Source organism: Leptonychotes weddellii, chromosome 6, assembly GCF_054177405.1.
Source record: "Leptonychotes weddellii isolate Sample4059 chromosome 6, ASM5417740v2, whole genome shotgun sequence".
Taxonomy (NCBI): Eukaryota; Metazoa; Chordata; class Mammalia; order Carnivora; family Phocidae; genus Leptonychotes; species Leptonychotes weddellii.
In genome coordinates this window covers 47020572-47047485 of record NC_138374.1, presented here as the reverse complement: position 1 = coordinate 47047485, position 26914 = coordinate 47020572, and the positions used below count along the sequence as shown (strand labels likewise).

The window sequence follows — 26914 nt, the reverse complement described above, 5'->3', positions numbered from 1 at the left end:
TTAAATTTTCATTTGAGTTTATTCTTCCTTGGGCACCCTGTAATTTATTCTTCATTTCTGAATTGATTTTATCTTTGTCTTCCTTTCTCTTTGCTGAGTTCAGTCAGCTCTCTTTCTGTTGTTTTGTTTATTTCTGTTCTTAATTTTGGAATTTCAGATTCATGATGGGTTTTCATATCTTCAAATGCTTGTTTGACTATATTTCATTCCATTTGTGGTATTGCCTTGTTATTTTCTCCTGCCTCAGATTGATTTTCCTTGATGGAGTTTTCCTCAGTTGATATGTATTGATTTTCATTTCTGACGTTTCGTAGCTACCTGTTACTCTTTCTCTTGGTCAGTGTGGCTATGTGTATGTGGCGGGGGCGGAGGGGGGAGACTGTATTATGGTCCTTTAAATGATTCCTAGTAAACACAGTACCCTCTTCCATCAGTATATCAAAGTGCGGATTCTTTAGTCGATTTGTTTGGTGGAGTGGGGATAGGAGTTGTTTTCAGTATATTTTTCTCCTAGGATAGGTTAGGGATTGTGAGTTCTCCAACTTTGTGCTCTCTTTCAAAACCCTAAAATTTCCCTTTCTTTCTTTTCATCCTCATTGCTCAGTTGCCAGAGGGGCTTCTTTTTTGCCTTTTTTCTCTTCCTCAGGAAATGTGCATTTTAAAGAACGCCCCTTTAAAGTTAGTGTACTTTTAATTTCCTCCTCGGATCTACTTGCATACCTGTTTAATATTTTCATATTTAGGTTGGATATCACCCTTCTGACAGTAGTTTTAGTTTGACCTTTAGCCCAGTTACCAAATTATCTTTACCCAAGAGGTTTTCTCAAACTACCTTTGCTCTCCACAAGGCCTCATGATAGAGTGGGGGTGGGGCATGAATGTAGGAGATCTTACAATGGAACTTGGTGGTTTTTCTCTTTTTAATTGTAGTTATTTTGATGTTTGGGCATTCTTTTTTGTCTTCAGGTTATGCTGAGGGCATGTTTTTTTGTAGATTTATTTTTCCATCCTTGTTCTGTACTGTCTTGGAGAGAGATAAATATAGGTGGCAGCCCTTGCTTCAGCTACCTAGTGTTCTCAAATTAATATGTTTTAACTTTATACCATCTCTTTTTCCACCCCTCTCTCCAGTCTAAGTAAACTCATTCATTCAAAAAATATTTAAAATATTTTTCTAACTACATGCCAGGCATTGCTCTAGGGATGCAATAATGAATAAAACAGATGTTCTTGCCCTGCTAGATACTACATTCCAATAGCAGAGAGAACAAATAAAATAAAGAAGTGAATGTATAACATAATGTTGGATAGTGATGAATGTTATGTTTAAAAATAAATAAAGCCATATAAAAATGACAAGTGTGAGTACATTGTAGTACTACCTAGAATAGTTGGTGAAAATCTCTTTGAGCAAATTGTGTTATAGAACAGTAATGTATATCTTCTTATATTGACATTTACCATATATAAATCATAAAGATTTTACCACTAAGCAGATTCCCATGACAAATAATTTGATTATTCTTTATATAATAGAGTGGGTGGCCTGGTATTATGAAACATGTACCAAATGAGAAGACTCTTAGAAAAAAGTACAACCTGAGAAACAAACTGAGGGTTTTAGAGGGGAGGGAAGTGGGGGGATGGGATAGCCCGATGATGGGTATTAAGGAAGGCACTTATTGAATGGAGCACTGGGTGTTATACGCAAACAATGAATCATGGAACACTACATCAAAAACTAATGATGTAACGTATGGTGACTAACATAACATAATAAAATAAAATTTTAAGAAAAAGATTTTATTAAAAAAAAAGTACAACTTGAAATTGTCTACTCTTCAACTGTTTTCTCACTCTGCTTTAGAGAATTGATATTGATAGAGGATTATTTAAGGAACATAGAGTCTATCCTTACTCTAAAAACTCCAAGTTTTATGCTCAGACATCAAAGAACTATTTACTTGGTCTTTACTCCCATCTGCTTTGCTTTCACTGAGTTGTTTCGATATCAAGGCCATAGTCTTTTACTGAAGAGTGTTACAATAAATAGACTGAACTTCCTATTTAGAAGTTGTTGCAGACAGCATAGTCTTCTATATTAATCAGTGTTCTATATGTTGTACACCATATGACAAGTATGTTTTAGAACCAAATATTTCTCGGGGTGCCTGGCTCATTTGGTTAAGCGTTTGCCTTTGGCTCAGGTCATGATCCCAAAACTGGGATCGAGGCCCACATTTTGCTCCCTGCTCAGCGGGGAGTCTGCTTCTCCCTCTCCCTCTGCCTTTTGCTCCCCCTGCTTGTGCTCTCTCTCTGTCAAGTAAATAAATAAAATCTATAAAAAAAAAACAAATGTTTCTCATACAGAAATGTTATTTTTCATCTCTTCAAGAATGAAAGCCAGGTAACTTCTCCCATCCAGGTAACTGGATATCTTACTTTTTGCTTTGGCTGTCAAGAAACTTAGAACTAGATTCAGAGTTAATTCAAGATTCCTGTGCTGTGTATTTCATTTTACCCCCAAGTTTAACCCAATCTGAGTTATATTCTCCTTGACCTTTTTTTTTTTTTTAAGTTGTTTCATTATTTATAGAACATGGCATCGGTGAATATAAACAAGTAAGCAGATATGAGACGGTAGACTGGAATTCTAGTGCCTCCTCAAATCATTAGTTGTATGACCTTGGACAAGTAGAGCAACCTCTCTGAGGTTTAATTTTAAATATTTTAGCTGCAGAACCCTCTTTTCATGGGAAATAATTTGAAAGCCCAATAAATGGACCAAATAATAGTAGAATGGCTGTGTTTGGGCCGATGTCATAGTTATAGGCAAACTAATTTTGGTAAAAATTATTTTAATTACACTATAGTTAACATAGAGTGTTATATTAGTTTCAGGTGTAACAATATAGTGATTCAAGTGTACAATATAGTGATTCAGCAACTCTGTATGTTACTCAGAGCTCGTCAAGATAAGTATACTCTTAATATCTTCACTATTTTACCCATCCTCCCACCCAACTCCTCCCTGGTAACCACCTGATTGTTCTCTATAATTATGGGTCAGTTTTTTGGTTTGTCTATTTTTTCCCCTTTGTTTTGTTTCTTAAATTCCACATATGAGGGAAATCATATAGTATTTGTCTTTCTCAGACTGACTTATTTTGCTTAACATTATACTCTCTAGATCCACCCATGTTGTTGCAAATAGCAAGATTTCATTCTTTTTTATGGCTGAATAATATTCCATTGTATATATATATACCACATCTTTATCCATTCATCTGTCAACGGAGACTTGGGCTGCTTCCGTAATTTGGCTATTATAAATAATACTACTATAAACATAGGCATGCCTATATCATTTTTAATTAGGTTTTTCATATTCCTTGGGTAAGTACCCAGTAATGTGATTACTGGATCATACGGTTGTTCTTTTAATTTTTTGAGGAACCTCCATACTGTTTTCTACAGTGGCTTGCTCCAGTTTGCATTCCCACTGATAGTGCACAAGGGTTCCTTTTTCTCTACATCCTCACCAACACTCGTTTCTTGTGTTTTTGATTTTAAGCATCCTGACAGGTGTGCAGTGATATTGTGGTTTTGATTTGCATTTCCCTAATGATGAGTAATGTTGAGCATCTTTTTATGTGTCTGTTGGCTGGGCAACTCCATGTCTTCTTTGGAGAAATGTCTGTTCATGTCTTCTGCCCATTTTTTAATTGTATTATTTGGTTTTTTGGTATTGAGTTGTATCAAGTCTTTATATATTTTGGATACTAACCCTTTATTAGATACGTCATTTGCAAATATCTTCTCCCATTCAGAGGTTATCTTTTAGTTTTGTTGATTATTTCCTTTGCTATGCAGAAGATTTTTATTTTGATGTAGTCCCCATTAGTTTATTTTTGCTTTTGTTTCCCTGGCCTCAGGAGACATATCTAGAATTAATTCTAATTTTTGATCTAGATAATGTTAGAACTACCTCTTGGAACAAAATGATACAACCTGTTTTTCCTCCACTACAGACAGGTTTTATATTTTTAGTGGGTCCCTTTTTGCCATCTTCATAAAGATTTTTAGTTTCTCTATGTTGGATAAGAGTCTTAAGGATAATGAATGGATCTTTTATTATTCTAGATCAGTGGTTTTCATATTTTAACATGGATGAAAACCACCTGGAGGGCTTGTGAAAACAGATTGCTATGCCCACCCACATTTTCTGATTGCATAGGTCTGGGGTAGGACCTAAGTTTTTCATTTTTACCAAGTTCGTAGTGATACTATAGCTGCTGATTCAGGAATTACACTTTGAAATCTACTGTCTTAGGGGCGCCTGGGTGGCTCAGTTGGTTAAGTGGCTGCTGTCAGCTCAGGTCATGATCTCAGGGTCCTGGGATCAAGCCCCATATTGGGCTCCTTGCTCAGCGGGGTGTCTGTTTCTCCCTCTCCCTCTGCTGCTCTCTTTGTCAAATAAATAAAATCTTAAAAAAAAAAAAAAGAAAACTACTGCCCTATATCAGTATTAAAAATGCATTTTAGTCACTTTTCTTATCTTAAAAATTATATCAAGTCATATAACTTAATAGCCAGAAGGCAAAGTCTAAGTAATATATGATCTGAAAAATAATACTTCATTAACATACAAACTTTCAATATCATAAAGTTTTCATAGCTAGTGTCATGAGTTATCTATACCTTTTTGACTTCTTGTGCTACTGTTTGAGTGGCTGGATATTAATCAGGTAGCAATCAGGGTTGACTTCAGCAGTAAAGAAATTATTCAAGTCTAAAAGCAATCCTTCCTTTCCTTTTGACATGTGTGTACATGTGTGTGTATGTAACGTAACTATGTCCCACGACCATTGCTGGCAGCACAAAGGAGAAAATGTCAGGGTCAATGTAAGTGTATTTATTGACAGTTTAGCTCTTTCCTATGTTCGAAGTGCACTTTTGATATGTACATGTATATTATTTATTGCTTCTAAAAATATTATGGAAAAAAATGAGTTATGGAAGCAAGCCAAATGCCCCTAACCAGATAGATGGATAAACACATTGTGAGATGTCTTTGCAATGGAATATTATTCGGCCATAAAAACTAACAAATATACAACATACTACACCATGAATGAACTTCAGAAATGTTATGCTAAGTGAAAGAAGCCAGACAGAAAAGATCATATAATGTATGATTCCATTTATATGAAAACCCAGAATACATAAATCCAGAGAATCAAAAAATAGATTAGCAGTTGCCAGTGGCTAGGAGTAACTTTTTAATGAGTTAAGGGGGTTTCTTTTTTGGGGTGATGAAAACGTCTCAAAACTAAATGGAGGTGATGGTGTACAACATTGTTAATGTATTAAATGACATTGAATTGTTCACTTTAAAGTGGTTAATTTTGGGACACCTGGGTGACTCAGTTGGTTAAGCGTCAACTCTTGATTTTGGCTCAGATCATGATCTCAGGGTCGTGGGATCGAGTTCTGAGTTGGGCTCTGCTCTCAACAGGGAGTCTGCTTGAGATTCTCTCTTCCTCTGCCCCTCCCCCTGCCCCACACATGCGCACTCACTCTCTAATCATAAATCTTTTAAAAAGATAAATAAAAATGGTTAATTTTATGTTATATGAATTTCACCTCAGTTAACAGTTGTTAATTTTAAACTTGAGTTCTATTTTTTTAATGGCCCTTTATTTATTTTAAGTAAACTCTGTACCCAGTGTGTTCTTGAACTTACAACCCCAAGATCAAGAGTTGCATGCCCTACTGACTGAGACAGCCAGGCATCCCTGAATTCTATTTTTGAGATGGAAGGGTCTCTGAAGATCATCCATCCAACCTTTCGTCTATTTTTTAATTGAAGAAACCAGAGCTCAAGATTAAATATATTGCTCAAATGTTTCAAAGTAGCTTGTTTAAAACCTAGACTAGAATTTCTAGTCCAGTCATTTCTTTTTTTTAACTATAACAGGCTACTATATTATCTGTTGCTATTTTTTGTATTTCAGGGGGATATACTTACTCCAGTTTTTACTTCTACATAAAAATAAAGACAAAGAAAGATAGCTCATTTGTGCCAGTTACTTTTTTAAAAAGTGAGAATAGCAGTGTTTATTTTAGTAATTTGCCAAGAAGCAGGCCAAAGTTTGAATTAGAAGAGCACTGCTCTCTGTAATGCCTTGGCAATCAAAGAAGCCACCCTGTATTTTAACTATAGTCTACAGTTGCCTGGTTTGTGAACCCCAAGCTTCTACCACAATTATGATTTGTTTGTTTGTTTTTCTAAGTAATCTCTGTGCCCAACATGAGACTTGAACTCACAACCCCAAGATCAGGCGTCACATGCTCACCCAGATGATCAAGCCAGGCACTCCAATTATGATTTGTTTTTAAAAATTCAAAAATTGTCTTCAAAAACATTGGTTAGCTTTATTAACACATTCCACCACTTCCTCTACTTCTAGGGAGAAGCATTGAGTGGGATGGAGGGGTGCAGATGGGGACCAACAACACCTAAAACAAGATATCAGTATGCTATGGAAATTGGGTGTACTACTCAAATGTAGCAACTTGTGTTGTCTTAGTGCTAACCTCAGAAAATAGTCAGATGTTCTCAATTCAAGATAGGACATCTGGAAATGTAATTATGGTTTCATTCTCTCTCTAAACCCACTTTAACCTTCAATTTCTTCATGCTCTTTATTATTGCGAGGAAGCTAACAGTCATTACTGCCCTACATTGGATTTCCTGCTAATATTCTCTACCAACTTTCTTTGTATTTTAGTGGTTTTTTTCATTTCCACTTAGTAGTGTGTGTTTCTTTCTTTCCTTTAGTTCAAGAGTCAGCAAATATGACCCTTGGGCCAGATTTCACCCACTGCCTATTATTGTGAATAAAGTTTTATTCAAACACAGCCATGCTCAGTCTTTTATGTATTGTCTATAACTGCTTTAGCTCTACAATAGTAAAGTTGAGTTTTTGCAGTAGAAATCATATGCCCCACAAACCTAAAATATTTTCTATTGGGCCTTTAACAGAAAACATTTGCCAACCCTTGCTTTTGTTGACTAAGTGGAAGGTAAAGAACAGATTCTAGAGAGTGAATAAATATCACCAGCAAATGAAAGTATATAGGAAAGTATAGGATTTCTACTTAGGCTAGCTTGAAGACCCATGTGGTCAGAATAAGAGTTTCATGAAGGTGAATCATCAGAGGTAATGTAGGAAAGATAGATTAGAGAATTTTTAATGCCATGTCAGGAACTTAAATGTATTATTAAGAAATGAGTCATTTAAGGTCTTTAAGCAAAGGAATTTTGCCAAAACAGGAAACTGTTGCAGTAGTGTTTACAAAGTAATGAGGGTATATTAATGGGAAGTTAATACTAATGTTGTTTTAATGAGAAAGATGGCATAGTTGGAAGAGTTACTACAGAGTTAAAAATTGATTGGATATGGGTGCCTGGGTGGCTCAGTCAGTTAAGCGTCTGCCTTTGGCTCTGGTCACTCTCACTCTGCTCTCTCTCAAATAAATAAATAAAATCTTTTTTAAAAATTGGACAATAAACATTGGATTTGAGGACAAAAATAATAATAATTCTTAAATCCAAACTTTATTGAGCATAAAATGAAAAATTATTTACACATTTGGAAGGTGAAGAGCTAATTTTTATGGCAAATTTAGGTTAGCAGAGAGGGATTTTAACACTACATAGGTTAGAAAACAAATGAAAATTGATCACTAGGTATCATCACTACTAAAGTTGTTAGGGCATCCCAGCCACAGGCAAGTTTTCATTGGTTGTATTTTACTTTCAGGGTACCCCACTGCCATCATCCAGTCAGAGTGCATTTCTGTAAAATCCTCTTACTTCTGCTCCCCAGAATGCCACCCTTATACTCAGATTTACTTCTCTTGTGTAGGGTAAATTATTTCCATTTTCAGTACTTATTTCCATTATCAGTACTTATTAGGTTATTTGGACCTGACTGTTAAAAACAAAACAAAACAAAAAAACCACCTAGAACTGTTAGGCCTGTCTTAGAGCACCATGAAAAAAATTACTTATACCCTAAGGGTGCTAGGAGCTGAGAAAGTTTCAGATCCTCTGAACTAAAGAGTTGTCCAACTCTGAAATGAATATACTCTTCTCTTTGCATGTGAAAATGCAACAGTTCTTTTTTCTTTTCTTTTTTTCAAAATAGCATTCCAGTTACATGGGAATCTAGATGGACTCTCAATAAAAATTTAACCAGATATACTTAAACTATCTGTATACTGTACACACTGTGCTTTGTACTGGAGCAAACATTTTAAAAAGTACACTGGCCCTTAAGGTTATTTACAGCTAGGTAAGGGAGATAAGGCAAATGCAAGTTGTTTAAAAATAAACAGAATAAAATTCATATTACATATTAAGGAGGTTCAAAGAGGAATGAGTACATCTTGGTGGGAACGTAGTTAAATCTTTGTGGGATGAAATTCAGATTTAAATGTAGATTTAAAAGGGCCTTGATGGAGTGGTAAATTCCAACAGGTATGGGTAGTGGATATTTCGGATAGAAAGAACAATATAAAGAGTCAGAAGACTTATTTTGGGAGAAGCAAATCATTATGATTGAAGCAAGGACATATGTTGTGGAGTAATAGAGGTTACAGCTGGCTTACTGTGGAAGTTGGAGTATTTTGTGGAGAGTTTTGAATGCTGGGGTGTGAGGCATTTGGATTTAATTTGCTAGGAAAATAAGAGTGATTAGGGTGATTAATCTGTCAGCAGGATATAGGATGATTAAATCAAGGAAAGAGAGGAGGCAGAGCTTTTGGAAAGGGAATGATGGATTTTGTTTTATGTTTTTATATTTCAAAGGAAATGCCAAACTGTATATTGATGTTAAAGAGCATACTTTTGTTCAGTATTGTAACTAAGAGTTATAACTGTAGAACTCACCATTCATGCAAAAACAAAACAACTTTCTAATGTTCTTCGTATTACTACAGAAATAGTAATAATAAAATGGAAACGTGTGAAGCGCATATAACATGACAAACATTGTATCAAGCACTCATTTAGGTCTTACAATGACATTGATAGGTGTTACCATTCCCATTTTTCAGATGAGAGCAATGAGGTGAGGCCTAGGGAAGTTACATAACCCCAAATCACAGTTAAATAGTAGTCAGATTGGCAAAACTATTAAAAATAAGTATGCTGTTGGGGTATCTGGATGGCTCAGTCAGTAGAACATGCAACTCTTGGTCTCAGGGTTGTTGAGTTCAAGCCCCACGCTGGGTGTAGAGTTTGCTTATAAATAAGTAAGTAAGTAAGTATACTGGTTTGTTTAAACTCTCTGATGCTGAGAATTGAGTGAATCCTGTCAAATTATTTTCATCTGGCTTAGACATGGCTCCTGTCTTATTATTTTATTTTTCTTATCATTCCTGATCCCTAATCCTGTTCCTCTTCTCACCATGGGAACTCTAATGTGTTTGATATGAGTTTTATATCCTTGAAAAATGTATCATTTTTTTAGATGTGTGTTTACATTATGCACAGTGTATAAAAGTATGAACTATATAGCTTGTCCAGTCGATGTATATATTTCTGGTTTATTGCTTTTAATCTCTATATAATAGTGTGCATTTACCATGTTTTGCTTATCTTTTCCCCTAGAAATGGACTTGCAGGATGTCTAACACTGCCTTTCACTTCCAGCAAAGCTGTGATTAATATCTTATGTATGTCCCTCTAAAACCTATCTTCTTTCCACTATGTCTTGCTGCCTCCTGTTACATGCTTTTTCAGGGGATTATTTCAGAGGGAAGAAAAGCTAACTTCTACATTCATAGAATAGTTAAGATTGCAGGTATTTTAATCCCTAAAGATTAAAATATATATGGAATGAGTGATTTCACTGATGCTTCCAAAAGGAGCCACATAGGCAGGAAGACCTAGGCAAATTATTTTGTTCCATTGATGCATTACATTCAGTCAGTGGTAACAAGTATTTGCTAATGCATTTGTTTTGGCTTTTTTCTTTTAGTGATTCTATTGCTATCATTGGTATGAAGTGTAGTGCATGCCATAACATTATATTGTAAACAATTTATACATTATCTTAATGGTTGTCAAAGTCAGTATTTTCCTTACAAGCATATAGGAACTATGCTTTGTCATAATTCATATTTGATCCTCTCTCTCCTATAAGGAAATACATTTCACACTCTCTGGGAGATGTACAAAACATGTAGATCCTATTAAGAAGAAGAAAACATACTATTTGGTGGTTGTATTTGTTTTTTGGCTTCTCATTTATTCATTCTTTTAACCTCATTCTCTGACAAGTGTTACTATGTATGGCACCTTCATCGTGCTATGGAAAACAGACTGAATACGTTCTTTAGACAGACAGTAGTGCTATGTCTTCAGACTCAGCATCTGAAACTCTCAGCCCTCTCATCATTGGTAGTCTAGGTTTGGGAGCACTCTTTGGTTGGCCAAATATTTTTCTGTTACCACACTTCCTTCTTAATTTTCTCTTTTGCTGTTGTGACTAGTGATTTAGGTTTACCAAAGTCACCAGTCTCATATTTAGTTTTTTCCTTTTTTCTGCCATCTACTTGAAGAAGCAAAATAGACTTACTCCCAGCTGTTTCTCTGCTGACTCTTGTTTATTGAATTAAGCTTCTCACCATTTATAAACATCTCTTGTTTGTGTAGAGATTTACTTCAAGTAACAAAATATTTTGTCTTTTAAATAATTTTTATCAGAAGAGAATTGAATGGCATCACCAAAATTTGAAAAATTAAAAAAAATTAAAATTATCCATAATTTTTCTACTCACATTTAACCATTTTAATCTGGGTGTATTCTCTTCCGTTTTTTTCCTTTTGATTTAGTGTAGTTTTTAACCATATTTTGTGCACACTATTTGTACGCTTTATGTTTCATTTAACATTTATGTGGTGTAAACATTTTCCACTTTTCCACTTAGTTTTCATAATCATAATCTTAAAAATTTTCAAAGTATCCTCTAGAGCAGCAGTTTCCAATGGAAATATGTCACATATAGTTGAAAATTTTCTAGTAGCCACATTGAAAAAGTAAAAAGAAACAGGTAAAATTAATGTTAATAATGTATTTTGTTTATCTTAATATTAACTAAAATATTTTTCATTTCAACATGTAATTATATAAAATTATTATATTCTTGACATTCTTTTGTTTATACTAAGCCTTTAAAATTGCTGTCTATCTTAAATTTACAGCAGTCAGTTCAGTCACTAAATTGTCAATGATCAAAATGAAATGTAGACCTATCAAAACAATAAAATTATGTTTAGCAGCTTCTATTTCTAAATTTAAAAAAATTAAATTAAAATCAAGTTCCACAGTCACACTAGCCACATTGCACGTGCTCATTAGCTACATGTCTTCTTACATTTAAATTAAAATTAAATAAAATTTGACATTCAGATCTTCAGTTGAACTAGTAACATTTTTTTTTAACTAGCCACATTTTTAATTATCAACAGCCAGGTTTAGAGTGGAAAAATAGAAAGAATATGCCAATTCTTTCTTGACTATTTCTTTCTCAATCATTAAGTATTTACACTGTTTCCAGATTTTCAGTAAAAGTGTACTGATATGTTCATGAATTAATATTTTCCCATATTTTAGATTATTTCCTTAAAGTAGACTCTCAAAAATAGAATTATTGGGTCAAAGAGTATGAATTTGTTTGTGGTTCCTCATGTGTATTTTCAAATTATTTTCTGAGAAAGTGTCAGTTGCACTCCCACCGGCAGTATTAATATATTAATTTCACCAACCTTTCTTCATCACTGAAGAACCTTTCTTCACCATGTTGTTTCTTTAATTGCTAGAAAGGAATACTTGTCTATATATTTATTTACCAGTATATTTCTTTTTTGCTTTTAATGGAATGCATTTTCATGTTCTTGGCTCATTTATCTATTGGTGTCCTCATGTTTGTTTAATTCTTAATCTATTTTTAAAACTCTTTATAGACTAAAGATATTAACACTGTGTCATATTTACTGTAGACATTTTTCCTGGTCTTTTGTTTGCGTTTATTTTTATACTTCCAAAAATCCCTAAAATTTACAAAGTATATGAGCACGTGTGCACACACACACATCTCTATTCTTTAGATAATTGTTAATGGAAATAATAACAAGAATTTGTGCTCTTAGGTAAGAACAATTAAAAAGAACACCAAATGATTTTCCTGAATTAAAGTATATACTGGTAAGGAGCAAGAAGAGCAATTCCTTTCCTTATCTTTTAGTATATTAAACGGTTTAATTTCTTACATCCTCCTGTGTAGCAATTAAACTACACCAAGAGGGGCGCCTGGGTGCCTCAGTTGGTTAAGCGGCTGCATTGGCTCAGCTCATGAACCCCCATGGTCTGGGATCAAGCCCGCATGGGGCTCCCTGCTCAGCAGGAAGCCTGCTTCTCCCTCTCCCCCTGCTTGTGCTCTCTCTCTCTCTCTTTCTGTCAAATAAATAAATAAATCTTTAAAAAAAATTAAACTACACCAAGAAATACTTAGAGTAGTTGGATGACAAATTTATGTACAGTTGATTCTTGAAGAACACAGAGGTTAGGTGTGCCAGCACCCTGCACAGTCAAAAAATGTGCGTATTAACTTTTGACTCACCCAAAACTTAACTACTGATAGTAGTTAACTACTGTTGACCAGAAGCCTTACCGATAACATCAACAGTCTATTAAATACATATTATAATAAAGTAAGCTAGAGAAAAGAAAATGTTATTAAGAAAATTATAAGGAAGAGAAAATACATTTATAGGACTGTACTATATTTATCCAAAAAAATCCGTGCGTAAGTGGACCCGTGCAGTTCAAACACATGTATTTGAGATTTCTAAGTATTAAGTCTGGCGATGCAAAAATGGTTCTTTTGCTCTGTCTTAGTCTTTCCCCATTCCTCCTATTCCTACCTTTTTATTCTGTTTTGTTTACCATTTTAATGGATAAAATCGTCTTGCCTCACTCTCAATAGTGATTAATATTATCAGATCTCTTAAGTGTTAGAATCTGCTTTGCCTTCTGGTGCTCATACGGACAAAGAGTAATAGGATTAACTGTTGTATAGACTGAAACCCCTAATCAGAAAAATCACAAGAGTTTGTTGGTTATATAGAGTATTTTTCTAATCTATAGCCATATAAACTATTGGCCTGTTTTTATTGCAAACCTGACACTTGAAAAAAATTTTTTATAATGGCACTGTTTTTATTTTTCATGATAATACAGTCTAGAACGTGTCGCCTAGCAAAGGATATAAATCTAGGAAGAAAAGTTATGGTTGGCATCAATTTTAAGTCTTTGCACTATAACGGAACACAAATCCTAAATTGTTTAAATACTAAATATTTACTTAAAGTAAAACAAGAGACTGTTCAAAAATGGAATTAATTTAAATTGTGAATCTCCCTCATTTAAAAGCTGATAGTTTTTTATATATTCTTTATAAAATTGACAAAATGGAAGTTATATTGTCCACATCACAATACTCTTGTGTTGCATTTTAAAGTAAAACACACATACACACATTTGGAATGAGGCCAAATTTGGACTCCAGGGGCATACTGTTCAGTACCTTAAATTACAATCAGATGTATTTTAGCACAGATCAAATTTTCAGTCCAAAGTTGGTGAGAAGCCTAATTATTTGACCAGGTTACTATTTGTGTAGACCATTCTGTGGCTGTCTGTGGTTAATCCACAGCTGGCAGAATGCTAGCTCTGGGAGGTTTTTATTTCATGCTGGAACAGTTTGGGGAGAGATGGGAGGGGGGTTAGCTTTAAACGCTCCTCATTAAATGAAAGACTAAAAAGCAAGTACATACATATTACTATGGAGACAAGATGCTATATAAACTGTTCATTTTAATTCTCCAAGTGACAAAAATAGCAAAGGAAACAGCTTGGATGTTCATAGTTTGCAAGTGACATGGTAGTTGGTTAAAAAAGTAAGGTGAAAACATTTAAAAAATAACGTCACCTAAGACTAAGACTTGTTACCTTTTAGAACAGTTGAATATTGGTAAAGAATAAATGGATTGGGGTTTTTAAATAATGAGAAAATATTATGTTATTATAATAAGGAAACATTTTTATTAGAATTTCATTAGCAATACTTTAAAGTAATAAGAAACAATTATACTGGAAAATTCTTAATATCTCAGAGTTTATAAGGGCAATAAACCCTTCAAATCCAAATATACATGACTCCTACCTCAAAGTTAATTTTTTAATATTCTTTTAATATTCAATTTGAAAGTAATAGAAAAAATTTTTTTTCTTTTTAAACTTTTTAAAGTTTACATGATGGAAGTGGTTAGTCCCTCAGTTGTAGTTGAATATTTCAGTACCCCTTTTGTAATTTTAAAAGAAGTTTCCTTTACATTTTCATGGTTATTTCTTCCGTTTATAAGCTTAACTCTTCTTTCCTTCTGGTTCCCACTGCCCTAACTTCTCTGGTTCCTTGTTCTTTCTAATCCTCCTCCTTATCTTGCTTCTTCATTCCTCTCTTTCTCCATATCCTTCTTGTTAAAGATCAAAAATGCTTCAACTTAATGCTGTTCTTAAAAACAACTCTCCCACTCCTCTCCCCCCAGTAAAATATCTTTCTTCTCTATTCTTTTCAATTACCTATTCAAACGAGGGGCATTATCTCTAGTCATTTGAATCTAAGCTCCATCACATATAAACTGTATGACCTGGGGGGACATTTCTTCACATGCCTATTTTGCCTTTTTTATTCATAAAAATGAGAATAACAGTCTCTACCTCATAGGTTTGATACAAGGAAAAAAATGATAATAATTGAGTTAATATACATAAAGCTTTTAGTGTAGTGCCTGGAACACAATAATTGCTCAGTAAATCAGTAAATTTCAGATGAGTCTATTATTTTTCATTGATAAATCTTCCAAAATAATTTATAATTTTTACCCCTACTTTCTCACCATTCTTTAACAGCTGACTTTTTTTTTTACCTTTATCCCATAAGTACTTTCTCTTAATCATCAAATCCAGTGGGTTTTGCTCATCCTTTCTTTATCCATTGATAGCATTCAATACCTTTAAGTATCTTCCTAAAAATTTTCCTTGTTGGATTTCTCTGTCATCATTTATTGTCCTTATTTGCCTTCCTCTCCTACTCTCCTTTACGTTTTTCTTTTCTGCTTTTGACTGTTGTTGAATTGTTGCTATCCAGATTAACTTTCCTTTAAATTTTCACAAAAGCTTGTTATTCCTTTCTTTCAAGGAAATCTTCATTACCCATCATCTGTCCCCACCCCACCCTGACTCCTCACCTGCCCCATTCAAGGCCTTTTGCATTCTTGACTCCCCTGGCCTTTCTGACTTTATCTTCTGTTGCTCTTTGTGTATTCCTTCACTGTCTTGTGCAACATTCAAATCAGTTTCCTTTGTAAGCATCCATGTCTTTGCTTACACTTTTATCTAAAAGGTATAAATCTATTTTAAAAATGCTTTTATTAATGTTTAAAATGTAGATAAATAGCATTTTAAAATACAGCTTTCCTGACATAAAATTTTAACTAAAATATTTTTCTATTATCACTGAATAATTTTAGGAAACTGATTTCATTTCTAAACTAATTTCATTTTTTAATAAATAGTATGTTACTTATAAGAATCCAAACTATTTATAAGAAGCTAAAAGGATCCAATCTGCCTTCATTACTATTTCTGTAATTTAAATATAATTATTGTCTCAAATGAGACCTTTGAAATATTTTTTCTTATGTGGATTCCCAGAATTCTTTCAGTATTGAGTATACAGATCTAATATGAAGTAAGTAATGTGTTATACTCTGACATAATGGCACACACTAAGCATATTGTACTCAATTATAGGTTTTTCTTCTAATCAAATGCTGCTGCTTTCTGCCTTGCATTTTATTTATTTATTTATTTATTTAAGATTTTATTTATTTATTTGACAAGAGAGACACAGCAAGAGAAGGAACACAAGCAGGGGGAGTAGGGGAGGGGGAAGCAGGCTTCCCACTGAGCAGGGAGCCCAATGTGGGGCTCGATCCCAGGACTCTGGGATCATGACCTGAGCTGAAGGCAGACGCTTAACCGACTGAGCCACCCAGGCGCCCTGCCTTGAATTTTATAATTGTATTTTAAAGTTTGTGTTATATAGACGTTTGTATTTTTTATAGGTGTCTTTTATTCTGACCGAGAATGACTCTGTGGAGATGGCATTTTTAATTTCCCCTCCTTTTTTTCTTTATCCAGGGCTTTTTCCTTACAGTTTCCCCAGAGTCGGTATTAAAAGTGGCTAAACATGCTTCTGAAAACAACAGAGTTTTCACTTTGAATTTGTCTGCACCATTTATTAGTCAGTTCTACAAGGAATCATTGATGAAAGTTATGCCTTATATTGACATACTTTTTGGAAATGAGACGGTGAGTTACTTTTTAAATAAGTGTCTGGTCTTTTTCTGTTTTTTTGGTTTGTGTATAAGTTTAGAGATTAAAAACTGAAATATTTGCATAAATATAATTGAAAATTACACAACAAAACTGCCTCAGTTTGGACCCCTCTAATTCAGTATTTTTAGAATTCAGTATATACTAGTTTTCTTTCACAGTAAAAAATTGGTTTTTTAAAAGTTTTGATTATTGAGGTTTATAATTTACGTATAATAAAATTAACTCTTTTTAATGTACATTTCTGTGAACTTTTGCAAATGCATACATGACATGTAGCCATGACCACGATCAAGATAAAAATCATTTCTGTCACCCCTTTCAGTCAACCCTTCCCCTTATCCTGATCCCTTCACATCAACTGACTTTTCTTCTGACCAGTTAAATAATGTTTCCCCTGAAATTTTCATGGATTAAGGTAAGGGGCATTTGGTCTAAAATTAATGTTTTATGAATTTAACTATTTATTCAAAGTGTGAGTCTAAATTATGAGTAAAGGTTGGTATATTATAATTTGTATTAAATTTTTTGTTAATATCATTTTTGCTAATATTTGTATGTTGTATTTGAAGGTGATAAAATGGGTTTTTTTTAAAAACTTTCACAGCTTTTCCTTTTTACCAAGATTATACTTTCTTTTATTCTAAATTAGTGGAAAATAATTTTTTTGCTCACATAGTACTTATAGCTTCTGTTTAACCTGTAGACTTTAAACATCCATGAACCAGAAAAAAAGAGAGACCTTCAGTATATCTTCTTGTGACCTGGGCAGTATCACTTAACTTTCATGAATCTCAGGGTCTTTATGTGTAAAGTGAGCATGTTGTACTAACTATCCCAGAAATCCATTTTGATTTGAATTACATCATTGTAACACAGTTTGATTATATTCACTGATTTTGTATCCAAATAAGATAACTGTGTTGTCTGTATAGAATAACATAAATTTGACCTCGACATAATTTATGAGATCACCTTGGTGATTTGTAGAAATAATATGGTATGAATGTCTTCAAAGACACTTTGAAGGAAATGCTACATTCTTGATGATTTATAAACTGACATAATGGCAAGAAATAGTGGTAATAACCTTGAACTACTGAGTATCTGCTGGAAGTCTCATTTGATTAAAATCTACATTTCACATTTCCTTTATTGCTAGTTTTATTTTCTGAAGGAAAAAGGAAGTAACTAGGAAAAGTGCTAATCTGTCCTTTTAAAATAACATGAAAGAATTGGTCATCAGTATGGTGGCCTGAGAATCCTTGGGAGAAATTGATATTTGAACTCAGAGTTCTTTGTAGTCAGGAAAGATCAAACTGGCAGTACTTAAATATATGCTCTGTACTTTAAAAAGACAAATTTTTAAAACTTTCAAAAAGATAAATATCATTCCAAAGAAGGACTTTAGAATTAGAGGTAACTTGAGAGGATTGAATACCATCAAAAATTCAATTCTGACTTTATAATATCAAATGACCGTAATTAGGAAGAAAATGGGGAGGAGCCTTAGAAACACAACATTGCAGAGCACACAGAGAATTCTTTAATTAGAGTTCCCATTTGGGCGTGTGCATGGCTCAGTTGGTTAAGCATCCGACTCTTCGATTTGGCTCAGGTCATGATCTCAGAGTCATGAAATCGAGCCCCACATGGGGCTCCACGCTCAGTACGGTCTGCTAGAGATTCTTTCTCTCCCTCCGCCCCTCTTCCCACTTGTGTGTACACACATGCTCTCTCTCAAATTTTAAAAATCTAAAAAAAAAAAAAAAACTCACATCTGTTAAACACATGTAAAAAAAAAAGATGGAAAGCATTTATAGAACCAGAGAATAATGCTAAAAGTTTGGCATAGATTTAGAAGAATAGAAAAAAATAGAGGCACAGATTATTAGGTCTGCAGAAAACGCTGATGATACCAAAATGGTCTTCACTTAAAAAAAAAAAAAAAACTCCAAATGCACAGCAAGAACAAGAAAAAATAATTGGACTTCATCAAAATTAAAAACTTTTGTGCATCAAAGGACACTATCAAAAAAGTAAAGCCTAGGGGCTCCTGGGTGGCTCAGTCAGTTAAGCGTCTGCCTTGGGCTGGGGTCATGATCCCAGGGACCTGGGATTGAGCCCCACATCTGGCTCCCTGCTCGGCGGGGAAGCCTGCCTCTCCCTCTGCCTGCCGCTCCCCCTGCTTGTGCTAGCTCCCTCTTAAATAAATAAATGAATGAATCTTAAAAAAAAAAAGTAAAGCCTAAAGCCAGCAGAAGGAAGGAAATAATAAAGGTTAGAACAGAAGTATGATATAGAAGCTAAAAAAAACAGTAGAACAGATCAGGAGCTGGTTCTTTGAAAAAATTAATAAAATTGATAAACCTCAACCCAGGCTTATCAAAAGAAAAGAGAAAGGACCCAAATAAATAAAATCACAAATGAGAGAGGAAAAATAACAGCTGACACCACAAAAATACAAACAATTAGAATATGATGAAAAACTATATGCCAACAAATTTAACAACCTGGAAGAAATGGATAAATTCGTAGAAACATATAAACTACCAAAACTGAAACAGGAAGAAATAGAAAACTTAAACAGACCCATAACAAGCAAGGAAGCTGAATCAGTAATCAAAAAACTCCCTGGGGGTGGAAATTGGACAGGGAGATGAACCATGAAAGACTATGGACTCTGAGAAACAAACTGAGGGTTCTAGAGGAGAGGGGGGTGGGGGGATGGGTTAGCCTGGTGATGGGTATTAAAGAGGGCATGTACTGAATGGAGCAGCTGGTGTTATACGCAAACAATGAATCATGGAACACTACATCAAAAGCTAATGATGTATGGTGATTAACATAACATAATAAAATAAAATTAAAAAAAAAACCTCCCAACAAACAAAAGTCGAGGACCAGATGGCTTCAAAGGCAAATTTTACTAAACATTTAAAGAAAAGTTAAGGGGTGCCTGAGTGGCTTGTGGGTTAGATGTCTGCATTCAGCTCAAGTCATGATCCCTGGGTCCTGGGATCAAGCCCCACTTCAGGCTCCCTGCTCTGTGGAGAGTCTGCTTCTCCCTCTCCCTCTGCGTCTCTGCTCATTCTTTCTCTCTCTCTCTCTGTCAAATAAATAAATAAAATCTTAAAAAAATAAAGTTAATAAAAAGTTAATACCTGTTCTTCTCAAAATATTCCAAAAAATAGAAAAGGAAGAAAAACGTCCAAATTCATTCTATGAGGCCACTATGAAGTGTTGAATCACTATAAGGCACATCTGAAATTAATATTACATTGTATGTTAACTAACTGGAATTTAAATAAAACTTAAAAAAAAACAAAGTGAAAGCGCATGGAGAGGAAATATTTGCAAATGATATATCTGGTAAGGGATTAACATCTAGAATATATATCTCAACAAGGAAACAACCCAATTCATAAATTGTCAAAGGACTTAAACATTTCTCTGAAGAAGATATATAAATGGCTAATAAGCACATGAAAAAATGCTTACCATCACTAATTATTACTGAAATGCATTAAAAAACCAAAGTGAGATACCACTTGATATACTTGATACACATTATTTTCAAAAATATGGAGGGGGAAAAAAAGTATTGCCAAGGAGATGGAGAAATTGAAACCCTTTTGCATTGGTGATTGGAATGTGAAATGGTGCTCCTGCTGTGGAAAACAATTTGGTGGTTCCTCAAAATGTCAAACATAGAATTATTACCATATGATCCAGTACTTCTCCTAATTGGTATATATCCAAAAGTCCTGAAAGCAGGAACTCAAATACTTGCACACCAATATTTATGGCAGCAGTATTTCCAGTAGCCAAATGAATAGATAAAATTTGGTATATACATAAAATGGAATATTATTCTGCCTTAAAAAGAAATGAAACCCTGATACATAATGCAACATGAATGAATTTTGCAAACATTATGTTAACTGAAATAAGCCATACACAACTACTAGATTTTCCTATAAGCACTCCACTTTTTTTTATTATTATTATGTTATGTTAGTCATCATTAGTTTTTGATGTAGTGATCCACGATCCATTGTTGTCATAGAACACCCAGTGCTCCATGCAAAACGTGCCCTCCTTAATACCCATCACCGGGCTAACCCATCCCCCTACCCCCCTCCCCTCTAAAATCCTCAGTTTATTTCTGAGAGTCCATAGTCTCTCATGGTTCATCTCTCCCTCCGATTTCCCCCTCTTCATTTTTCCCTTCCTTCTCCTAGTGTCCTCCATGCTATTCCTTATGTTCCACAAATAAGTGAAACCATATGATAATTGACTTTCTCTGCTTGACTTATTTCACTTAGCATAATCTCCTCCAGTCCCATCCATGTTGATGTAAAAGTTGGGTATTCATCCTTTCTGATGGCTGAGTAATATTCCATCATATATATGGACCACATCTTCTTTATCCATTCATCTTTTGAAGGGCAGCTCGGCTCTTTCCACAGTTTGGCTTTCAGGATTCCACTTATATGAGGTGCCTAGAATAGTCAAATTCATAGAGACAGACAGTAGAATAGTGGTTACCAGGCACTGCAGGAAAGGGGGAATTGGGAGTTATGCTTAATAGGTACAGAGCTTCTACGGATAACAAAAAAGATCTGGAAATGGATAATGGTGATGGTTGCACAACATTATGAATGTACTTAATGTCACTGAATTGAACACTTAAAATGGTAAAATTTTGTCTTATATATATTTTGCCACATTGTTGAAATGATTTTACATTTCCAGTAAAGACTTTACAGTACATGACTTTCCAGTACATGACTTTACAAACCAGTAAAGTTAGACTAGGACTTACAGAATAGTAGAGATATTATGCTATTATAATCTATATATAGTATAGAAAATTAAAGGAATCATTTTTCCCTACCTAGAAGAGGAAGTTGTAAAATTACAAGCTACAAGTCATGTCAGGATAGCTTTTTACTTTGTTGGTGTAATTACTATTCATTTGAATTCATTTCAGTAGATATGTAGTGCCTATTATGGGAGACCAATAAACAATGGATGTATAGTATATTTGAGACCATCTGTCATAATATGGATTGTAGCATAATAAATATTGGATACAGGGCAATTATTTGGTATTTTGTTGAACCAGTCTCAAAATTTCTGCTGATAAATAAACAGTTTTCTAGTGATATGCCTCAGTGTTTATTCTGAGCTTTGCTCAGCTATCAGTGATTCAGATAAAGCTGTATTTGCAGATAATGCAAATGCAGAGAATGCAAATAATGCAATACTTTAACAAATATCAAGTAAGTTGAATGTCAAAATGAAGCTTTTGAAAACTTTAATAGACTGGAAATATCAGTTGAGTGATGAAATTTAATAAGGATAAATGTAAATGAGTCCATATTGATTATAAAAAGCAAGTGTGGCTTTGTTTTATTTCTTTAGTCTCATCTCTCATTGTTCTCCTTGAATACTTTAGTAGTCATAAACTATCTTTAAGTCTCCAGGAGAAAAAGGGACATTTTATTCCTAAAATGCAATGAAGTATAAAATATATTCCTCAGAGAATACATATAGGATTGTTTTATCTTTCTTTCTCCCCCTCACCCCCAAAACAACAATCAAATCCATGCTTATTAGGGCACCTGGTGGCTCAATTGGTTAAGCATCTGCCTTTGGCTCAGGTCGTGATCCCAGATCCTGGGATCTCAGGCCCTATGTCGGGCTGCCTGCTCAGTGGGGTGTCTGCATTTCCTCTCCCTCTGCCTCTCCCCCCACCCCAGTTTGTGCTCTTGCACATGCGTGCACTCTCTCCCTATCTCAAATAAATAAAATCTTTAAAAAAAAAATCTGTGCTTACCATAAATTTTCAAAATGTCAACAGTTAGCCAAAACAAAACAAACTTGGCTCTTATTTTCTACCTGATACCACCTTCCCTTTTTCAGAAGGCTATATACTACTAATGATGCTTTAAAACTTTCCTAATAACCTTAATATTAAAAATTTAAAAATGCCTTGTCCACCAAGGTTCTCTCTTCACATTGATCCTTGTGAGACAAAGAATGAATGATGTGATCCCTATGATTACCGCAGCTTATTGCTTGGAGAGAATTTCCAGGCCACAGCACAAAGGGGGTGGGGGGACCCTCTTGGTAGTCTCTTTTTCTTTTATTTATTTATTTATTTATTTTTATTTATTTATTTGAGAGACAGAGGATGAGAGACAGAGAGCATGAGAGGGAGAAGCAGACCCCCTGCCGAGCAGGGAGCCCGATGCGGGACTCGATCCCGGGACTCCAGGATCATGACCTGAGCCGAAGGCAGTCGCTTAACCAACTGAGCCACCCAGGCGCCCCGGTAGTCTCTTTTGAACTGAGGAGATGGAGCTAAAAATTCAGGAAATCTAACAGCTGGACACCTAGAGTACCAGAAAGAAAAGAGCTGCATAGAGAGAGAACGCAGATTTGCAGAGTCCCACCCAAGTCTTCAGTTGAGAACTAATCAGTGCGTATTTGTCAGGAAACTAGTGAAGGCTGAGAACCACCTGAAAAGATTAGAGGGAATAATCCTCAGAGTGCTTGTAGAACCTGTAATCATTCTTGTTCTGTGAGCCAGAGTAAATAACTTCATAATTCATGGGGCTCCAGATAGAGTACTCAGAACACTAATGGGGCAAATTAGACTAGAGTAAAAGATACTGTGGTTCCTCTCCTAACAATATTATTCCAATATAATTGACAACCTGTATGTAATGGACAAATTCCTTGAAAAACATACAGTACCAAAGCACACTCAAGAAGAAATAGAAATAGGGCTATTCAGGTTACCTGTTAAAGAAATTGAATTTTTTGGGGGCGCCTGGGTGGCTCAGTCGGTTAAGCGACTGCCTTCGGCTCAGGTCATGATCCTGGAGTCCCGGGATCGAGTCCCGCATCGGGCTCCCTGCTCGGCAGGGAGCCTGCTTCTCCCTCTGACCCTCCCCCCTCTCATGTGCTCTCTGTCTCTCTCATTCTCTCTGTCTCAAATAAATAAATAAAATCTTAAAAAAAAAAAAAAAGAAATTGAATTTTTAGTTAAAACCTTTCCCACAAAGAAAACCCAGATTTGCAGTGTGTTACTGCTGTGTTGAATTCTGGCACAAATTTAAGGAAGAAATAATAACAGTTCAATACAAACTATCCCAAACTATTGAAGAAGAAATAGTACCAAAAATCAAACAAAGAATTAAAAGCTACAGACCAATATCCCTCATAAAAACAGATGCAAAATTCTTAAGATAATTTTAGCAAATCAAGCCCAACAATATATAGAAAAGATAATCATCATGACCAGGAATGCAGAAATCAATCAATATAATCCATTTTCATAAAACTAAGAAGAAAACATGATCATCTGAATAGAGATGGAGAAAACATTTGATGAAATCCAACATCCTTTCCTGATAAAAGCCTTCAGAATACTAATAGAAGAAAACTTCTTCAGTCCAACAAAGGATATTCACAAATAATGTACAGCCAGCATCATACTTGGTGATGAAAGACTGAACATTTTCCTTGTAAGATCAGAAACAAAACGAAACTCTCAATTTCTGTTCAACATTGTACAGTGCTAGTAAGGCATGAAAAACATCCAGATTAGAAAGAAGTAAAGTTATGTCTATTATCAAATACCATTATTGGGTTTTTTTATTCTATAAAATCTGCAAAAAGCTATTACGACTAAAAGGGAGTTTTAGCAAGGTTATGGGATACAAGATAAACATACAAAAACCAATTGTATTTCTCTATATTAACAGCAAACACTTGGAAATTGATATTTAAAAATACTATTTCTGGGGCGCCTGGGTGGCTCAGTCAGTTAAGCATCCAGCTCTTGATTTCAGCTCAGGTCATGATCTCAGGGTCATGGGCTAGAGCCCCGCATCAGGCTCCATGCTCAGCAGGGAGTCTGCTTGGGATTTTCTCTCTCCTGGAGAGAAATAAATAAATAACAATTACTTAATTAATTAACCTTTTATAATACTATTTCTGATACCAGGGCACCTGGCTGGCTCAGTTGGAGGAGTGTGCTACTCTTGATCTCAGGGTTGTGAGTTCGAGCCCCATGTGGCGTGTAGAGATTACTTAAATAAAACTTTAAAAAATAAATTAAAATGTTATTTCTGATATCATAAAAATGTATGACATATTTGGAATAAATCTGAGAAAAGATATGCAAAGTTTGTATATACTAAACACTACAAAACATTGTTGAGAAAACTTAAAGAAGAATTAAATGGAAAGAAATAACATATTCATGGATCTTTAAGACTATCGTTAAGTGTCAGTTCTCAAATTTGTGTATGGATCCAACATAATTTAATCAAAATCCCAGCAGTTTTTTTCGGTAGAAGTCATCAGACTTATTCCAAAATTCATATGGAAAATTCTGGACTAGAATAACCAGACCCACTTTGGAAAAAAAAAAAAATCAGAGGACCTATAATATTACATGGTTTCAAGACTTACTATAAAGCTACAGTAATCAGTACAATGTGGCATTGGCCTAAAGATAGACAAATAGGTCAGGGAACAGAAGGGATAGTCCATAAATAGACCCATAATTGATTTTTCAACAGTTTTAGAGGTCATTCCATGGGGAATAGTCTTTTTAGATAATTTTTTTTTTAATTTTTTATTTATTTGTGAGAGAATGAGAGACAGAGAGCATGAGAGGGAGGAGGGTCAGAGGGAGAAGCAGACTCCCTGCTGAGCAGGGAGCCTGATGTGGGACTCGATCCCGGGACTCCAGGATCATGACCTGAGCCGAAGGCAGTTGCTTAACCAACTGAGCCACCCAGGCACCCGGGGAATAGTCTTTTTAACAAATCATGCTGTAGCAATTGAATACCCATATCCAAAAAAGCAAACCTCAGTCCATACAACTGTATAGCTCTTTGAGTGTCCAAAATTAAAAAGTGTGACCATACCAAATATTGGCAAAATATAGAGCTAGAACTGTCATATCCAGCTGGTGAGAATGTAAAATAGTACAAATGCTTTGAAAAAGTTTTCCAGTTTCTTAGAAAGTTACATATACACCCACCGTATGACCTTGCTATTCCACTCATAGGTATTTACCCAAGAGAAATGAAAGCATATGTTCATATAAAGACATACACAAATGCTCATAGCAGTTTTATTTGTAATACCCAATGTCTGGAAAGAATCCAAATGTCTATCAAGGGGTGACTGGATAAACAAATTGTTACATATCCATATAGTAGAATACTACTCAACTATAAAAGAAGTGAACTATTTATACATGCACCTACATGGATGAATCTTAGAATATATATGCTGAGTGAAAGATGAGATGCCAGGCAAAAGTACACTCTGTATGATTCTATTTAAATTAAATTCTAGAAAATTCAAACTAACCTATAGTGACAGAGAGTAGATCCATGGTTGCCTAGGGATAGAGATGTACTGTGAGGCAATGATCACACAAATGGACTTTAGGAAAATGTTGGAAGTAATGGGTATGTTCCTTATCTTGAGTGGGGTTATGGTTTCAGGACTTGATTCATGTGTCAACACCTATCTACTTACTTTTAATTTGTGCAGATTATTATATGACAATTATATCTCAAAAATTATATCTCAAAATTTTAAAAATATATGTACTGTGTGATTCCATTTATAGAAGTTTAAAAGTAGGAAAAATTAATCGAGTCACTAAAATAAAAAGTTCCAAAGAACCAGTGTCAAATGAATAAGTACCAATTTATTTTTTTGTTGTTGACCCTGTATCAAATTTGTTATTTCTGTGAAAGATTTCCTTATATTTCAATGGTATTATCAAGCCATTGATAGTCTTCAATGGTATTATCAAGTGCTTTGATAGTCTTGGGTTTTAATCTTACAGAGTATTATAAATTATCATACCCCACCATTGAGTAATGCTTTAAAATTACAAATGTTTTCCACAAAAACCATTATTTACGGGTGCCTGGGATTATCAGTCAGTCAGTTCTGCCTTAGGCTCAGGTCATGATCCTGGGGTCCTGGGATAGAGCCCTGTGTCAGGCTCCCTGCTCAGGGGGGAGTCTGCTTCTCCCTCCACTCCCTCCCCAGTTTGTGCTCTTGTGCACTCATGTTCTCTCTGTCTCTCACAAATAAATAAATAAATAAAATCTTGAAAAAACATCATTTAATATACACAACCTGTGGCTGGTTTTCTAATGCATATATTTCTGAAGTTTCAACTTCACTCATAGAAAGTATTCAGTTTTTGTTAGGTGGTATTGGTAGTGTTATTAGGAATGATCTTATTCCTCTCTTAATTAAGTTTTACTTAACTAGCTTGCTTAGATAACATGCACACCTCATTCCCTTGATAAAACATAACGAGT

At 34.7% G+C, this 26914-nt stretch overlaps 1 protein-coding gene across 5 annotated transcripts in view; it reads left to right on the top strand.

Annotated features, from left to right (window-relative positions):
- The window catches only part of ADK (adenosine kinase), a 488918-nt gene that overhangs the window by 306085 nt on the left and 155919 nt on the right, over positions 1–26914 (top strand). For 4 of the 5 annotated variants that reach the window (XM_031028302.2, XM_006733456.3, XM_081822965.1 and 1 more), the window contains one exon: positions 16341–16511. The exons of the other annotated variant lie outside the window; for it this stretch is intronic. In XM_031028302.2, coding sequence (XP_030884162.1) covers positions 16341–16511 — 171 coding nt within the window. The remainder of the gene's footprint in view (positions 1–16340; positions 16512–26914) is intronic. 5 annotated transcript variants of the gene reach the window in all.